Raw genomic sequence first — 17238 nt, forward strand, 5'->3', positions numbered from 1 at the left:
TAGAACTTTCAAACACCAGGCTACTATAGTTTTCAAAGGTAATGATTTACTTGTTCATCCAAATATTAGCTGTAATTTTCATTTCAGAAATGAAAATTTTCCTATTTGGTCAAGATCAGTTTGTTTTCAGAAATAGCTCTCATTTTAGAAACAGGTACAAAGCCTACCTTCCTTCCTTATCCATGGAAGCTTAACACAGAGGAAAATAAAAATCTTCAAAATATAACTAGACCAAAGCCATTCAATTTGCCTGATTCCCTTATTTATGATGAAGTAAAATTATTATTACCCAAACACTTCAAAAATAAGATACTCTGATTCACTGGAGGAGGGGTGGGGAGGTGGAGAAGGGTTTACCCATTAAGTATTGGAAAAAGTGTAAAATACTAGTCTACTTACTTGCCTCTGTGAAGTAATAAAGGTACTTAGGGGACTGGGTGGAATCTATATCTGAGGCCAAGAAATACCCTGGAAGATGTTAGAATAAATCCCTGAGATTCATATGCTTTGTGATTGACTTCTCCCTCAAAGGCAACTCCCACCCCCCCCCCCAAAAAGTGTACTTGAGTGTTCTGGTTAATTAGGGGTTTATGGCACTGATTCACATTATAGCAACATAGTTCTCACAGCACCATTTGAGAGTTCTAGAAGGCCATGGGAAGCTAGTTTTCAAATTTGCTTTACAAAATTGTTTGTCAGAGTATAGCCTACAATATTTACAGGTATAATAGGCCTTAGTAACAGAATTCCTTCAAATCATTAACAGCATTCTGATAAGCTATTAATTTAATTACTGGCCTGTTCTGAAGAAAATGCTGTCCTATAACAAAAAAACAAAATAGCCCTGAAAGGGGGTGAGAGAAGACACTTATTTATCAAATCTACTGAAATATCTGGCCCATCACTAGAAGAAAGTGTGTTCCCAAATATCCAAATCCCATTAAAATGTATTCTAACTAAGGAAATGCCCAAATTCTGTTGCTTAAGAAAAACAAGCTATAAGCTGAGATTTGGTAAGTTTTCTTGTTCTAATGGAATTTTTGTTGCAATGAAATTTGATTTGTATATTTTCATAAAATCTAAAATGTATTACATTAATGCTGTGACCCAAAGAGTCACATCATTACTTGTGGAATGGGGGGAAAAAAATGGAAGGAAAAAGGCACTGATTTTCCTTTTAGTGAGATACTGGTGTCTCCCTATATCAAGTATAAAAAATAGCCCTATTACTGGTTTTTTAATACAACTGTGTTGGCACTGAAATTCCAGGCGTGGGAGAGGATTTAGCGTGACTGGGAAAACAGGATGAAGTGACATTTACAACCAGAGCTCAGGGTCAGTGTATTTACCCTTCCGTTCATTCCCTCTTTCCTCCCTTCAGTCTTCATTAGGTCACATCCAATTCTTCCAAGTATTCATGATAAATAACGAATAAGCCAGGGGGGAAAATGTACAGAATCAGAATCATCTCTTTGCCTTGTCACAGAAAGCACATTTTTAAAAGTAAGCTGCACTTAGGAAACTTCCAATAGTTAATCATTTTAGAATATTTATGGCCAAATGTATTACTGGAATTTAGCATAATGATTTATCCCTGGCATGGCTTTAAAACAAAAATCAAAACCCTTTTTGAAAAGCAGAACCTAAAAGTTAAAAGTAAATTTCTACTAAGTGACAAATTTTGTTCAAATCTTAGTTCATGCCAATAGCTAACCTTCAAAGCCCCCCAAACATTCTCATTCCCCTGAAATTTAGAATTCTGCAGCTATAAGTGTAAACTGCAATTGCGTGCCAGTCAAGTCCTACCACTGCAATCAGGTGAAAAACTGCTTCAGGACCAGAAACAACTCAGCCAAGTTTTAAACAGTAACACTAAATCGTTGATTACAGGAGATAAACTTCATTCTCTGAGAACTTCCAGTTCCTTCACTTAGGTAATTGCTTGTATTTCAAACACTAATTTTATCCATACACTGCACAAAGCCCATCTGCACATTAAAAACAAACAGATTAGAAGTAAATGTTTTATTTTTCCAACTAAATTCCAGTACTACAAGGGCAGTAAAACAATGATACACTGAAAAAAATGCAGCAATAAACATTTTTGTTAAAGACTGATAGAATAAATAAAAACTACAAAAACAAGAAATCATATAAACCCATTCTTACCCACCCCACCCCACCCCAAGTCCTGGAATACAGAAAAATGCTCTCCTTCACTATTTCACAGATAGTACTGTGGGCTATTTGCTTAATTGTCCTGGGATTACATTCTAAGTTATTAATGACTGGTTACAGCTTGGTTGTAGTGCACAGTTATTAAAACCACACTAACTTCAATCCGAAGTATCATTCTACAGTTTTATTTACACAACCAATGAAGGGCATTTTCTAGAACACCAGCTTTAATCTTTTTTCAAACATATCATTAACATAAGAAGCCAAATTGTAATGATACAGCAAATGAGGCCACTGGTATTAATACAGGTAGCAACAGTCCACGTCCAGGTGGTATTGACATCAGGGAGCACTCCAAAACCAGTTGCTGCCTAAGAGTGGTTGCCACTGACAAAAGCTTGAAATAACCTGTGTTCACAGGGGGAGGGGGAGAAATATGGCATTGCTGCAAGTCTTAACTGGGACCACTTGCAACAACTCAACAGGGAACCAGGCAGCCCACAAATGCAGGAAACGTGATTCATGAAACATCTGAGGAAAAAAGAAGAAAATTAATGGAAGGATTTTCCTCATGAACATTGATAAATTTTCAAAAGTTAGCATCTATAACAAACAAATCATGGTCCCCACCCCAACTCAGACATTTATTAAGTATTAAAAATCATATCCTATAAACGTGTTTTAAATTATATTATCTAAATACTTACAACTAGCAGGCTGTTCTCCATATCGTCGCATTATCTGATCATGCGTAAATTTCACAAATGCATCATACTGTTCTATAAACAGATTAAGAGGTGAATATGTCAAATTACTGTAATTTACAAAGTGAGCCTTCCTGGGTCAATGTATTCTTTCCCATCTTTCCTCTTTTTGGTCAAATATCAAAATTTGAATTTATGTAACTCAAAAGGTAACAAACGACATGCCATTGTGAAAGGGCATTTAACAGGGAGATAAGAAAGCCACATGGGGTTGGCAAGTAGCCCAACCCCATTCAGCTTAAGATTTCATCTGTGAAATCCTAAAACTAGTAAAAACCTAAGGTTTTCTAGGACCATTGATATTATAGTCTAAATACATGACGACAATTTACTAAATGAATACTGTATTAGCCAAACTGTATGAAAACCAAAAAGCAAATGTTTCTGACTTTGGCCCCATTTTTTCATGCCCTTTTTAGAACTTTCTCACCAAGTGCTTAAACTAAAAGCTGTTTAGAAAATGCCAGTATTAACATTTCAAGTGCCTGAGAATGAAAGTGTATTTCCCTAGCATGTTATGTTTTTCCTAAAACACCTGTGTACTCTCCAGAGTCTGGAAAGCAGAAGCTGAATTTAGAGCAAAAATGTAATAAGTAGATATACCTGCAAGTTTTGTGGTCAAAATTTCTTCATACTCTTCACGAACTTTCTCTTCACGTTCTTTCAGCAAACGTTCACAGATCATCCCAACCTGCCTTAGTGTAAATAAGGGCTGTTCTTTTTTTAATGGTGATGATGCTGCAGATGAAGTGCCTATGAATGTATGAAGAAAAAAAGATACACTTCAGAATCACAACCACAACTACAATCTTAGAATCAGGAAGGCCCTGTTCTAACCAGGAGCCAATTTACACTTGTGTTGTTAACCAGTTTTGGTTTGGAGTTTTTTGTGTGCCTCACCCCTTGCTACCAAAGACCCAATTCTAGATCCTTCTAAACACCAAAATAATGACTATCAACTTTTTATTTGGAGATCATAAGATCACATATTTAGAAAGACACTGCCAAGAATTGATAGTAAAAAAAAAAATTGGATAATCAATGCATGATTTTCAAAACTGGTTAACAAAGGGGTAAGGGGGTGGGGAGAGAAGAGTGGGGGACAAAAAAAAAACAAGGTGGTTTCTAAAACTTCATTCATGTACAAGGATTTTGTGGTGAAATTTATGGATTCATAACAAAATAATTTCTCTGCCCTGGCAGAACATACACAAAGTGCTTATGTATATGCATATTTTTACTAGTCAAGTCAATTAGCTAGTGTGACTCAACCAATCGGCCACTTATGCCTGGAGTTGCAAAAAAAACATGGTCTATATACTAACTAGGAATTACTTCACATAGTCCACTTCTTTATAAAATGAGATGTCCTTCTCCTCTCCCTCCCCCCCAATTATAAATTGGCAAGTGAGAAAATTTCAGCATATGTCGGTTTTAGTAAGGAACTAAAATGTTAACTAGGACACATTTTGGCACCATTAATACAAACGTCCTAGGAAAGAAGAGGCTACAGAGTAGATCTCATCTATCCAATATCATTTGAATACAGGTAAAAACCAAACTTATAGCTTATCCCTCTCAAAGCAATTTTATATTTTAAAAAGTAACTTCAGGTGGAGTCAGGATGGAAGAAAGGAGAAAATGAGAGCCAGCATTTTCATCCCGCTCACTTCCAATAAAACCGAGAAAACGTGTTGGACAAATTCTGATTGAGAAAGCCATGAAAAAGATGCTATGAGTCACTTTTCATGCCCCAGGCAGCTTAGGAAGATAGACAAAGAGTTCTGCAGACACTGAGACTGCAGCTAGCCAAAAGTATAGCAGAACTATAATAGTAAGGACCATTTTCCAGTGCTCAGGGACAAGAGGGCCAAGATTGAACACCAAGCCTGGAAACACCAGCCTAGATATATTTCAAGAAATTATATAGGAAAACCACTCAGATGTAAGAACCAGAGTTTTAAAGTAGAAATCCAAAGAATACACTAGTAACCACCTGAAAGAAACCCCAAATGAAGTTCCAAAGAATAATGGTAGCCAAAATCCAGAACTCCCAGGTCATGAAGCAAAGTAGCAAAAAAAATATTCAAATATGAATCAAGGATTATACAACATTTAACATTTAAAATTATGTACCATACAGAAACTAGGAACTTGAAATACAATATCTAGAAGGCAAAAGAGCTAGAATAATAGCCAAGAATAATTTATCCAGAACTGAGTATAATTCTACTATGGGGGGAAAAAATGGACATCTGATGAAACATTTTCAAATATTTTCAACTTTTCAAAGATGATTAAATAGAACTGTTTACATTTTTTAATCAAATCTGGCCTCGAGACACTCTTCCTAGCTGTGTGATACTGGACAAGTCACTTAACCCCAATTGCCTAGCCTTGCTACTCTTCTGACCTAGAATTGATACCAAGAAAGAAGGTAGGGATTTGGGGAGGAAAAACAGGGGAAATTAGCTCACATTAATGGTTTATGAAAGGAAGAGTTTATATGATGGAGGATTAGGAGGGGGAAGTGGTCAACTTGAACCTCACTTTTGACTTGGTTCAATGAGGAAAAAATAAACATATACACATTTGGGTAAAGAAGTTCATCTTACCCAACAAGTAGGCCAGAAAGGGGTTAAGAAAAAGTGGGGGTGGGAGTGGGGGAATAGGGAGGGAAATTAAGCCCATGGTCAGGAGCAAAACTAATTTGTAAGAAAAGGATAAGTATAAGAAAATAGCCCAGAGGGAAAAATACAGTTAGCAATCATAAGTGTGAATGCATGAACTAGCCCATAAAATGGAATATAGCAAAATGGATTAGAAACCAAAATCCCACAATATATGGTTTACAAGAAGTACACTTGAAACAAAGAAACACACAAAGGAAAAATATGAGACTAAAACAAAATCTGTTATGTTTCAGCAATCCACTTTCTTAGACAAAGGAAAGACAAAAATAGATCTAGTTTAAAAAGCTAAACACAACTATTTTGCTAAATGCTACCATAAATAATGAATAACAATTCAACACATATGCAACAAACTGCATAATATTCAAATTCTTGAAGGAGAATAAATCTAACAAGCAATCTCTAGGATACTGAAAATAGAGAACAGAAAGGAATATATCCTTTTTTCAGCTGCATGTGACACCTTTATATATATATATGGAAATAAACTTCATAAAGAAAAGCAGAATATCAAATATATCTTTTTTCTGATCACAATGCAATAAAAATTGCATTCAATAATAGGCCTTTGAAGCACTCTCTAAAAAAATTAAGTGGAAACTAACCTAATCCTAAAGAATGAGTGGATCAAAAAACAAATAGAATCAATAATCTGATTAAAGACAATGGCAACAATGAGACAACAAAATTTGTGACATGCAACCAAAGCAGTACTTGGGAGAAAACTTCTATGTTTAAACATTTATATAAATAAAAGAGTGAAAGAAAAGATCAACAGCAACTAAAAAATCCAGAAAAACATCAAATTAAATACCAAAATAAAAATCCTGAAAATCAAAGGAGAAACAAAATTAAAAGCTAAAATGAGGAATAAAACTAGCTGTTTTTAAAATAAATAAATCACTTGATAATTTGATTTGAAATAAGCAAAGGAGAAAATCAAAATTACCAGTACTGAAACTGAACAAGGGAATTCACAATCAATGAAGAGGAAATAAAAGCAATAATTAGGAACTATTTTGCCCAACTAAATGCTAATCAAACTGGCAATCTAAAATTAAATGGATGAATATTTTTAAAAATACAAATTGCTCAATTCAACAAAACAGGAAATAGAATACTTAAATAAATCCACCTTAAGAAAAAGAAATGGAAAGTCATAAATGAGTTCCCTAAGGGGGGGGGATCTACGGTCAAATGGATTTATAAGCAAATTCTTCCAAGTAGTTAAAAAAACGGGCAATTCCAATATTATATAAACTATTTGAAAAATAGGTAAATGACTCCTATTTGAATTCCTTCTATGACATGAAAATGGTCTTCATACCTAAAACCAGGGAGAATCAAAACACAGAACTAGCAAGAGATTTCAATAATATTTCACAAAGATTTTATAATAATATGGCTGTTTTTATACCAAGAATGCAGAGCTGGTTCAGTATTAGGAAAATTATAAAAATAACTGACCCTTATCAATAAAAAAAAACAGCAAAACTTCCATGATTATTTGAATAGATGCAGAAATCACTTTTTGGGAAAAAAATAAAAAACTCTTTCTAGTTTCTGCTTTCTCACAGAAAATGATAAGTCATCTATAAAACCAGGAGCAAACATCATAAAGGAGGATAAACTAGAATCCTTTCCAATAAGACCAGAGTAAGAATTCCATTATCATTTATTATTCCATTGTAATTAATAGAAATTCTAGCTATATAGCAAGAAGAGAATGCAATTGAAGGAATAAGCATAACAACAAGGAAACAAAACTCACTTTTTGCAGATGATATAATAGAGGTTGAGTCAACTAAAAAAACTAACACCTTCAGTGAAGTTGTAGATATGAAATAAACCCATACAAATCATCAGCAATGTATACTACCAACAAAAAAATCAGGAAGAAATAGACAAGAACTATATGAACTCAATTACAAAATACTTTCCACATGTATTAAGGTGGATCTGACCAAATGAAGAAATATGAATACTATAATAAATAATACATAATAAACAAAATAAAAAAGGATTTTCAGTTATTTCAAGTCATGTCCAACTCTTCATGGTCTCATTTGGGATTTTCTGGCCAAAGATATTGAAAGTGTTCTGCCATTTCAAACTCCTCCAGTTCATTTTACAGATAAAGGAACTGAGGCAAACACTTAAGTGATTTGCCCAGGATCATATAGCTAGTAAAGTTATCTGAGGCCAGATTTGAACTCAAGAAGCTAAATCTTACTGATTCCAAGCCCAGCACTCTATTCACTGTGCCATCTAGCTACCACTAATAAAAAATGACAATACTTTTAAGTTAATTTACTTATTCAGTGCTATTCCAAACTACCAAAGTTTAGAGAGCTAGAAAAAAAATTCATCTGGAAAAACTAAAGGCCAAAAATATCAAGGGAATCAATGAAAAATGAAAAAAAGGAAGGCATGGGATGGGATGGCATGGCAGTACCATTCATCAAAAGAATATGGAGGGGGCAGCTGGGTAGCTCAGTGGATTGAGAGCCAGGCCTAGAGACGAGAGGTCCTAGGTTCAAATCCGGCCTCAGACACTTCCCAGCTGTGTGACCCTGGGCAAGTCACTTGATCCCCATTGCCTACCCTTACCATTCTTCCACCTATAAGTCAATACACAGAAGTTAAGGGTTTAAAATTTAAAAAAAAAAATATGGAACTGGGTTTAAGAAATAGAACAGTTGGTCAATGGAACAAATTAAGTATACAACATACAGAAGCAAATGAACATAGTAATCTGGAGTTTGATAAACCCCTAAAGGGGTCAGATAATGACTAACTCACTATTTTACAAAAACTGATGTGAAAATTGGTAAACAATCTAGCAAAAACTAGGCATAGATCAATACCTCACACCATATTCCATGCTAAGCCCAAAATGGGTACAAGATTTAAACATAAAATGTTATAGAATAAGCAAATTGGTAGAGCAGGCAAGAAATCAGATTTTGAATGAAGAGCTCACGCCAATCAATGACGCAGAAAAGGTTCACAGGAAGTGAAATGATCATCTTGATTATAAAAAAATTTAAAAGCTTTCTGCACAAACAAAATTGATACAGATAAAATCATAAGAAAAGCAGGAAACTGAGGGGGAGGGGAATCTATATTTATAGCAAGTTACCCTGACAGTTTGAATTTCTAAAATAAACATATAGAACTGAGTCAAATCTAAAACAATAAAAGCCACTGCCCAAAAGATAAATAGCCAAAGCATGTGAATAAGCAGTTTTTAGAAGAAATAAAAACTATCAGTAGCTATATGAAAAAATGCTCAAAATCAGAGAAATACAAATTTAAAACAGCTCCGAAGTATATTGTGTTTCACATCAAAATTGGTTGGGGTAAAATGACAAATGCCAGAGGAGATATGGAAAAACAAGTACACTAATGCACTATTAGTAGAACTGTTAAAACAATTAAGGCTCTACCATAAAAATCTAAGAAAAAGGAAAAGGATTCATACAAAAATATTTATGGTAACTCTTTTTGTAGTGGCAACGAATTAGAAATTGAGAGGATGCCCATAAACTGGAGAATGGCTAAACAAAGTATGGTATAGCAATATGTGTGTGTGTCTGTCTGTCTCTGTATGTCTGTGTAGAGATCACATTATATGCACATATAAATATACATATATAATATGTAATACTATTATGCTGGAAAAGAAATAAAAGGGGACAGTTTCCAAAAAACCTGGAAGATCAGTATGGACTGATAAAAACCAAAATGAGCAGAACCAGGAGAACAATCTATACAATATGCAAAAACTGTAAAGATAATCAGATGTGAAAGACTTAATAACTGATCAAAATAATGGTCTACTACTGTTCCAAAGGATTCGTGATGAAAAATGCCATCTGCTGTCTTCAGATAAAGAACTGATGCACTCAAGAGCTCATTTTCTCTTTTCTTTTACTGGTTCTCTCCTCCTGCCCTCCCCCACTTCCCTGACTATGACTCCTTATCTGTAATGGTGTTTTTTTTTGTTTTTTTTTTTTGCCTTCTCATGGGCTGAGGGAGGAAACAAAGAAAATTTGGAGCAAAAAATAATACTTTGCTTTAAAAGTAAATAAGAACCACCCACTTACTGAAACTTGATCACAGTGAAAGATTGGGGGGGGGGAAGGGGGAGAGGAAGAAGAAGAGAATATATTGAAGTAATCTTTTTGTCCAGATTTAAAATTTTGGTATCAATAGTCATCAGTGTTATTTCTTTATATTTAGGATTTATATTTGTCTGATAAATAACAAGTGCTTAATTAAAACTCTCATTCACTCACTTTTTTTTTAAGATTAGGTGTCTACAAAATGACTAACATGGAAAGATGTTTTAGATGGCACATGTAAAATCTATATCAGATTGTCTACCATCTGGGGGAAGGGGAGACAGAAGGAGAAAATTTAGAACTCAAAAAATTTTAAATGAATGTTAAAAATTGTTTTTACATGTAATTTGAGAAAAAATTATTTAAAAAAAAAAGAACTACCCACTCAAAAAAATTTTAAATGGAAAAATATTTAAAATACATTATCTATTTCCCTGAATTATAAAAGTATAAAGAATTTGACTCCAGATTAAGAGCCTTCCTAGACTAAGCTCTGTGGGAATTGGGACTCTTCAGTGTTCTTATCTTTTGTTATTCCTTTATAGTACCCTAACAAAAGTGGCTGATAAATGTTATATTAATTCCCATAATAATGATACCACCTTTGTGAGATATTGTTCTATGTAGGCCATTTCTTCTCACATTATAGATTCACTATTGGAATCTATCTAGTGCTACTTTATTGAGCATTTCACTTTATAATTTACTGATAAAAGTATTCTTCAGTCAGTATAGTGCAGTGCAGAGTGCTGGATTTGGTTGCAGGAAAACTTGGATCCAAGTCCTAATTCTTGACACATACTGGGCTTCATGGCTCACTAAGCAACTTTCTCTAAGGCACCAAGTTGCAGAGGTATACAAATCCTCATCCAGGAATTCTCTGAATCAATGAAATTCTTTATAGGTCCAGTTCCTAACTATCCTCCCTATTTCTAAGGCATTGTCAATGCTCACTTCAGAGAAACAAATGCCTCAGTTATTTCTTTGCTCATATGGTTAAAAAAAACCAATTTATTCATTACTAAAAAAAAAAATTAATACTGTACCAAATATCCTCAGAAGTTCACTGTAACCACATCTAACCAGTTTTTAAAATTGGGGGAAAAAATTCTTTTTAAATCAATTAGATTTCAAATCTGGTCTCAAGACACTTTCCTAGCTGTGTGACTCCAGGCAAGTCACTCAACCGGATGGCCTAGACCCTTGCCACTCTTCTTACTTAGAACTGATACTAAAAAAGGCTTAACCCTCCCCCCATACAAAACTTCTAAAAATCAGACAAAAATGACTTTTCCTCATACCTACATTTTATTCCTAAACCACACCAAGATGAAGCTATGCAAGTAGAAAACATTTTTACCAATCATCCAAACCAGACTAACCAATTTTATAATCCTATATCCATTACAAGAAACTATTTCTACAACATCTCATAGTCACCAAACATCTGTCTCTGGGATTCTTTGGGAAGAAAAGTTAATAACTTTGCAAATTAGGCTGTAACATTATTAAATATCTCTATCAGAAGAAAGTACTTTTGCCAATGATGCCTTAAGAAGTGGCTAATCAGCAAAACAGAAATGAGAAGCCATACCTCAGAGATTTTTCAGTTCGGGGTGAGGGAAACCCTACCATCCTCTCTTTGGTTAAGAAAATCAAGTTTTTGCTATACTTACCTGGAGAAGCTGGTCCATTGAGAAGAAATGCATGTGGTTGTGAATCAGAAGAACAGCAAGGATCTGTCTGTTGGAAGCTAGTTTCTAAATGTCTTCTCTTCTGCATACGTTTATATTCTTGTTTTATGTTGTACAGAATTTGTTCTAAAATAAAATATTTTACAAGGTTAAAAAATTAAGAAGCACACAAAAACATTTTGATTAGGTTTCTAATAAGTCAGATCTCCTCAATATCAATCATTCTTCTAAACACTACTTTTAATAAAGGTATTTTCAAAATTATTGACAATTGGTTTAGCTAGCAACATACAGAACAAATACTCTGCATATACTATCTATGTTGATACACTTCCACTTCCAGTTTCTTACCACAAAACTTAACCTTGAGTAATTTTAAATAATTTGTAATGTCTCTGGGCCTCAGTCTCTTCCCTATGAAAAATTGGAACCTGACTAAATGGCACAGTGGTCAGAGTATTGGACCTAGAGTCAAGAAGACCTGAGTTCAAAGCCACATCTTCAGATACTTACTAAGCTGTGTGACCCTGGGGCAAATCACTTAGCCTCAGTTTCCTCATCCTAAAATGAGGAGAACAAGGTCAAACTATTTTCACAGTAACACTAATGTTAAAGTTTCTAATGTTATAGAGATATAACCCACATAAACAGAAGTTTTTTGGAGGATCTTCAAGTGTAAAGGGGACCTGAGATAAAGAAGTTTGAGAACCACTAGTTTAGAAGATCAGAAAGGGAGGTTAAGAAATGTTACTTTTAGTCTAAGCTCTGCCTTTAACTAATTGTGTGACTTTGGGCAAGCCATTCCACTTCCCTGGGCACCTCAATGCTAAATATCAGTGCTAGAAAGATTTCTTCAGGTCCTAAAAATCATTCTTAATAATAATCTCTGTTAAAGCATTTTAACATACGACATTTCTGAAATCAATCTTACACAGAACAACAAATTTGTATTGAGTTATTCACACTGAAACCAGAACTCATCTCCCCCTTTCCCCAACCTTCCCTCTCTTCCTATCCTCCTTTATTTTTATTTAGGACGCCACTTATGCTTCCTATCAAAACTTGGGAGTCATCCTCAACTCTCCATTCTTCCTCAATTCTCTACCCCAATAGCCAATCAGTTCCCAAATATGCCTTCATCTCTCCAACTCACACAGCCGATCTCCTAACTGGTATCCCATCTCTCCTTCAACTCCATCCAAATTATCCATTTATATTTCCTATAAATCAAAGGTCCAACCACTATTTTAGTTCAAAATTATTAATAGATCCTCTAGGGCCTCCGAATTAAAAACCAAACAAAAACTCCTCAGCTTGCCATTTAACATCAAAATCTTTATCCATTCTACCTCTCCTGCCTTATTCACATTACCACACTTCCTTTATGGAATATGTTCTAAACAAACTGGACTACTTACTATTTCCCAAATTTGGTGTTTAATCTACATCTCTGTGGATGCATTTTCTCCTGGGATAATGGGTGCATCTCCAAAAGAAAAGCCATTCCTAATCTTCCCACTAAAGCAGAGGTTTCTTAATATGGAACCTATAAAGTGGTCTTTTTTTTTCTTTAAATATTTTGGGACTAGTGATACATTTGGTTTCCTTGGTAATCTTATATGTCTTATTTTATGGATTTGAAAACATCCTTTAGTCTAAAAAGAGTTTAAATTCCTTGAGGGCTGGAACTGTTTGGGTCATTATATCCCCCATGCCCAGTACCATGCAGATGCTCAATGAAAACCTGTTTAAATTAAATGACTTTGAATTCACCTCATGGACATGCACAATTCAAATTAATGAAAAATTTATCAAACTATCTAGAACCAGCCTGTTCACAGCCCTTGTTACTTTTGCTTGTCTCTTCTCTCTCTCTTAGGTTACAAGAAAGCAATTTCTTTAGTATTCTCATCTTTCATTTGTTTTACAAATGCAAATTTATCTGGTCCTGAAGCAAGACTTCAAAAGCAAAGAAATACTGCACTGCAAATCAAATTTATGGTTTTGTTCTGGTGTCCTGTAACACCAATTCTGTTGATCAATTCAAACATTTACTGAATTAAAAAAAGATTCCCAGATATCGTATTGCTTCTTGCTTCTTCAGTTATACTTTGAAATGTTCTAGTGCTGGAATTATATGATTTATATACATAATTAGTCCAAATAAGCTCTGTAACAACAAAAAACCCAAAAGTAACAGCACTGAATTTCTTTTTTTAGGTTTTCCTCCCTTCTGAGGTAATACAATATAGTAATGACATGTTAAATTTTCAGAGAATCATTTTTAGATTCTTAATGTTCAGCAAAGGAAAAATTATCCACAGCTTATGCTTCTAAAGGCAATTAGAATGTCATGTTAAATTTGTCTCTATGCCTAATTTAAAATATGCAACAATATTTTGCATGTTATAACACAGTAGTTGTTTACAGCTAGTTAGATCACTTTCAAATAAATCAGTAATTATGGCCCAAGTGAAAATACCAAAATCACTAGTATTACTAGTAGATATTGTGTTTAGCCACACTTAGAGAAAAAGAGAAAGGTCAAAGCTTCTTTGATGTTATTTGTATATTTCAATTCTAATCCTAAAACTTTCAGGCTAAGCCCACAAAAATGGACTATATTTCTAGTGATAATTCTGAACAAATCACGTTAGGCAAACCACCATGAACATATAAATTACATAATAACCCTCTGTTAGTTCTCCTGTCAAATTATGTAATTCAGTTTAATATTAAATAAATCCAAGGCATCCTTCTAATTAAGTGAGGAACAATACTTGACCAAAAGTTTTTTTGCTAATACACTTTAACAACATTTTGACTTCTAGTCTTAGAAGATCATATTTAATATTCCTGACAGATCTATTAACTAGTACTACTTCTTACCAAGTTGAATTATTAAACTCTGTCTGCATCAGCTTCCTTATCTGAAAACTGGAGTTAACAACACCTACTTCCCAGGATTGTTGTAAGGATAACATAAACATGTAAAACACTTTGAAAACCTTAAAGCTCTATATAAAATGCTCTTTTCATCATCATTATCAAACAAGTTCTTAGATGTGGGGTTAAGAACTTCTGGTGTTCAAGTAATCAGTTTGTAAAATAAATGCCTTCAATTCATGTTTCATTCTCTCCTATCAAGTTTGCTTAAAGCAGCTACTATAAAAGCAGAATTCCTTGGAACATTGCAGTTGATGTTATTAAACTAATGAATGAGAAAGGAAAAAGTATAATGACTTTTCAGAACAAAAAAATTTGAGTGGTCTGACAAAAATACTCAATGTGAAATCAGGTGTATCTCAAACTATAAAATAACATGGTCAAAAGCAACTAAGAAAATAACAACCAGGTCCCATGTTTCTTCTGTCAAAACTATTTCTTACCTTCTTTTACTCATTCTTTTTCTCCCTTTTGCACCATATGTCTTCTTCCTGTCACTAATAAGTCTCCTACCTTTGGAAAGTCCAACTGAATGATTCTATGAAAAAATAAGTACGGAAGAAAAATGCTCTCTTCCTTGTACTGCACCCCCACACGATTATCTAGCTCTGTTTTCAAAGTCCAATCTTGGCTAATAACCAACTCCCCTATTTGTCTTATTCCTTCTTATACTTCTTCCAATTTCAGATATTTTACAATTTACAATTGAAATCTCATTTTCTCTTAAACAAAGGTTTTCAAATTTTTTTGGTCTCTATCCATATGTTTTTAAATATTGAAGACTCCCCCCCCACAAAGAGCTTTTGTGTATATAAGTGGGTTATAACAATAGAAATTTACACCTAATTGAAAATTAAAAATTATATGCTAAGTTTTTTTATGAAAACTTCCAAAACAAAAAAACTTTAACAGTAGCATTGTTTTACATATTTTTGTAAATCTCTTTTATGTCTGATTTAACAGACAGCTAGATTCTCATATCTGTTTCTGCATGCCATCTGTTACAATGTTATTTTAGTTGAAGCATATGAAGAAAATCTAGTCTGACAGATATACAAGTTGGAGAAGGGAGTAATATTTTAAATTACATCTTAGTATTATGAAAATAGTAGTCTTGACCTCAGAGACCCCTTGAAAAGGTTTCAGGGAGTACAAGGGCCATATTTTGGGAACCACTGCTCAAGTAAACACTTGCAACCTGCTATTCTCTATAGTGCTGACCTCTCATTCCTACTCATATCATACCACCCTACATGTGTCAGAAGGAATATGCAAGACCCTCCCCTCCTAAGTTCACTCTATATTAACCATCATCCTATATATTTTTGCCTTAACCTTTGGACTTCTCCCTTCAAAGAATTCAGCATACCATGTTCATAAATCTTCCTCAACCCAACCTTCATCCTCAAGACTTCAATTTTCATGCTAATGGACCTTCAGATAACTTGGTCTCCTGAGCCATAAATCTCAAAATCCCTAATATACCTTTTTCCACATGACTTTGGCCAAACTCCTGGGCAGTCATACTTTTAATATCTATTGCCCTCAAACTATCTTACCTCCAATGTCTTAGGTCCTTAAAATTCTTCTCAGATTACTCTTATTCTTCCAGCTTTCCCCACTATCTCAACCCTTTAAAATCTGTTTTTTACATCCTCATTTCAAACCTCTGACACTAATATTCTTTTCTAAAAAACCCTTACTTTCCATCTTAGAATCAATACTAAGTATTGGTTCCAAGGCAAGAGAGTGGATAAGGGCTAGGAAATTGGGGTTAATTGACTTGCCCAGGGTCACATAGCTACAAAGTGTCTGAGGTCAAATCTGAAATCAGGTCCTCCTGTTTCCAGGCTTGGTGCTTCTCTATCTGCTGATCCACCACAAGCTGTTCCTAGTTAATATCTTTTTTACTTTAAAAGGGGTTTCTTTTCCTCCTGAATCTTGTTATTAATAAGAAATAGTGATTTCTACAAATTTATTTTATATGCTGAGGTTTTTTTTGTTGATTCGTTAGGGTTTTCGAAGCTGACCCTTATGTTTTACTTCAAATATAAAAACACTACCTTTTCTTTTCCTATTATATATTCCTTTAATTTCTTTTTCTTGTCTTCTTGATACAGTTTGACATTTTTTATTTATATCAAAGGAGACAGCAGGCATCCTTTATTATTTTATTATGGAAGTAAACATTTCTTTGTTATAAATGTTAATGCTTGGCTTTAGATAACTATAATTTTGCTGAAGGCTTTTTCTATTCCTATTAGTATAATTGATATTATAACTAATAACATTTATACTAACAGTTTTCCTAACATTAAATCATATATTCTGAGCCTAAGTTCAATCTTCCTACTCTGAGAATAATTTTTAAGAGATTGCTACAGGGGCCACTAGGTAGCACAGTGGATAAGAAAACCAGGCCCGGGGACTGGAGGACCTGTGTCAAATTTAGCCTCAGATACTTCCTATCTGTGTGACCCCCAGGTAAGTTGCTTAACCCCTAATGTCTAAGCCCTTACTGCCCTTTTGCCTTGGAATGGATATGATAAATTCTGAGAAGAAATAGGCTAAAAAACCTTTTTTCCACTGTCTCAATTCTAATGATACCTTACTCACATTGCTTTTATCACCATTAAAGTTTATGAGAAATAAAAAATGACCCAACTATTCTTTAAAAAGGCTTCAAATCACAAATAAAAAAAATGTAAACTAAAGTCCATCTTGCCTCATACCCAGCAAAACTGGCAAAAGAAAGAAAGAGAAAGAGAGAGAGAGAGAGAGAGAGAGAGAGAGAGAGAGAGAGAGAGAGAGAGAAAGAAAGGAAGGAAGGAAGGAA

General features: G+C 34.1%; 1 protein-coding gene across 1 annotated transcript in view; it reads right to left on the reverse strand.

Moving 5' to 3' along the window:
* Window positions 1–2010: 2010 nt before the first annotated feature.
* Window positions 2011–17238, reverse strand: part of AKIRIN2 (akirin 2) — a 30787-nt gene continuing 15559 nt past the window's right edge. Inside the window, exons 2-5 of the mRNA XM_044676372.1 lie at window positions 11439–11582; window positions 3546–3695; window positions 2886–2957; window positions 2011–2709 (exon numbers count right to left, since the gene is read on the reverse strand). Of these exons, the coding sequence (XP_044532307.1) occupies window positions 2699–2709; window positions 2886–2957; window positions 3546–3695; window positions 11439–11582 (377 nt within the window). The 3' untranslated portion in view covers window positions 2011–2698. The remainder of the gene's footprint in view (window positions 2710–2885; window positions 2958–3545; window positions 3696–11438; window positions 11583–17238) is intronic.

This window comes from Gracilinanus agilis, chromosome 4, assembly GCF_016433145.1.
Source record: "Gracilinanus agilis isolate LMUSP501 chromosome 4, AgileGrace, whole genome shotgun sequence".
In the NCBI taxonomy this organism is placed as follows: Eukaryota; Metazoa; Chordata; class Mammalia; order Didelphimorphia; family Didelphidae; genus Gracilinanus; species Gracilinanus agilis.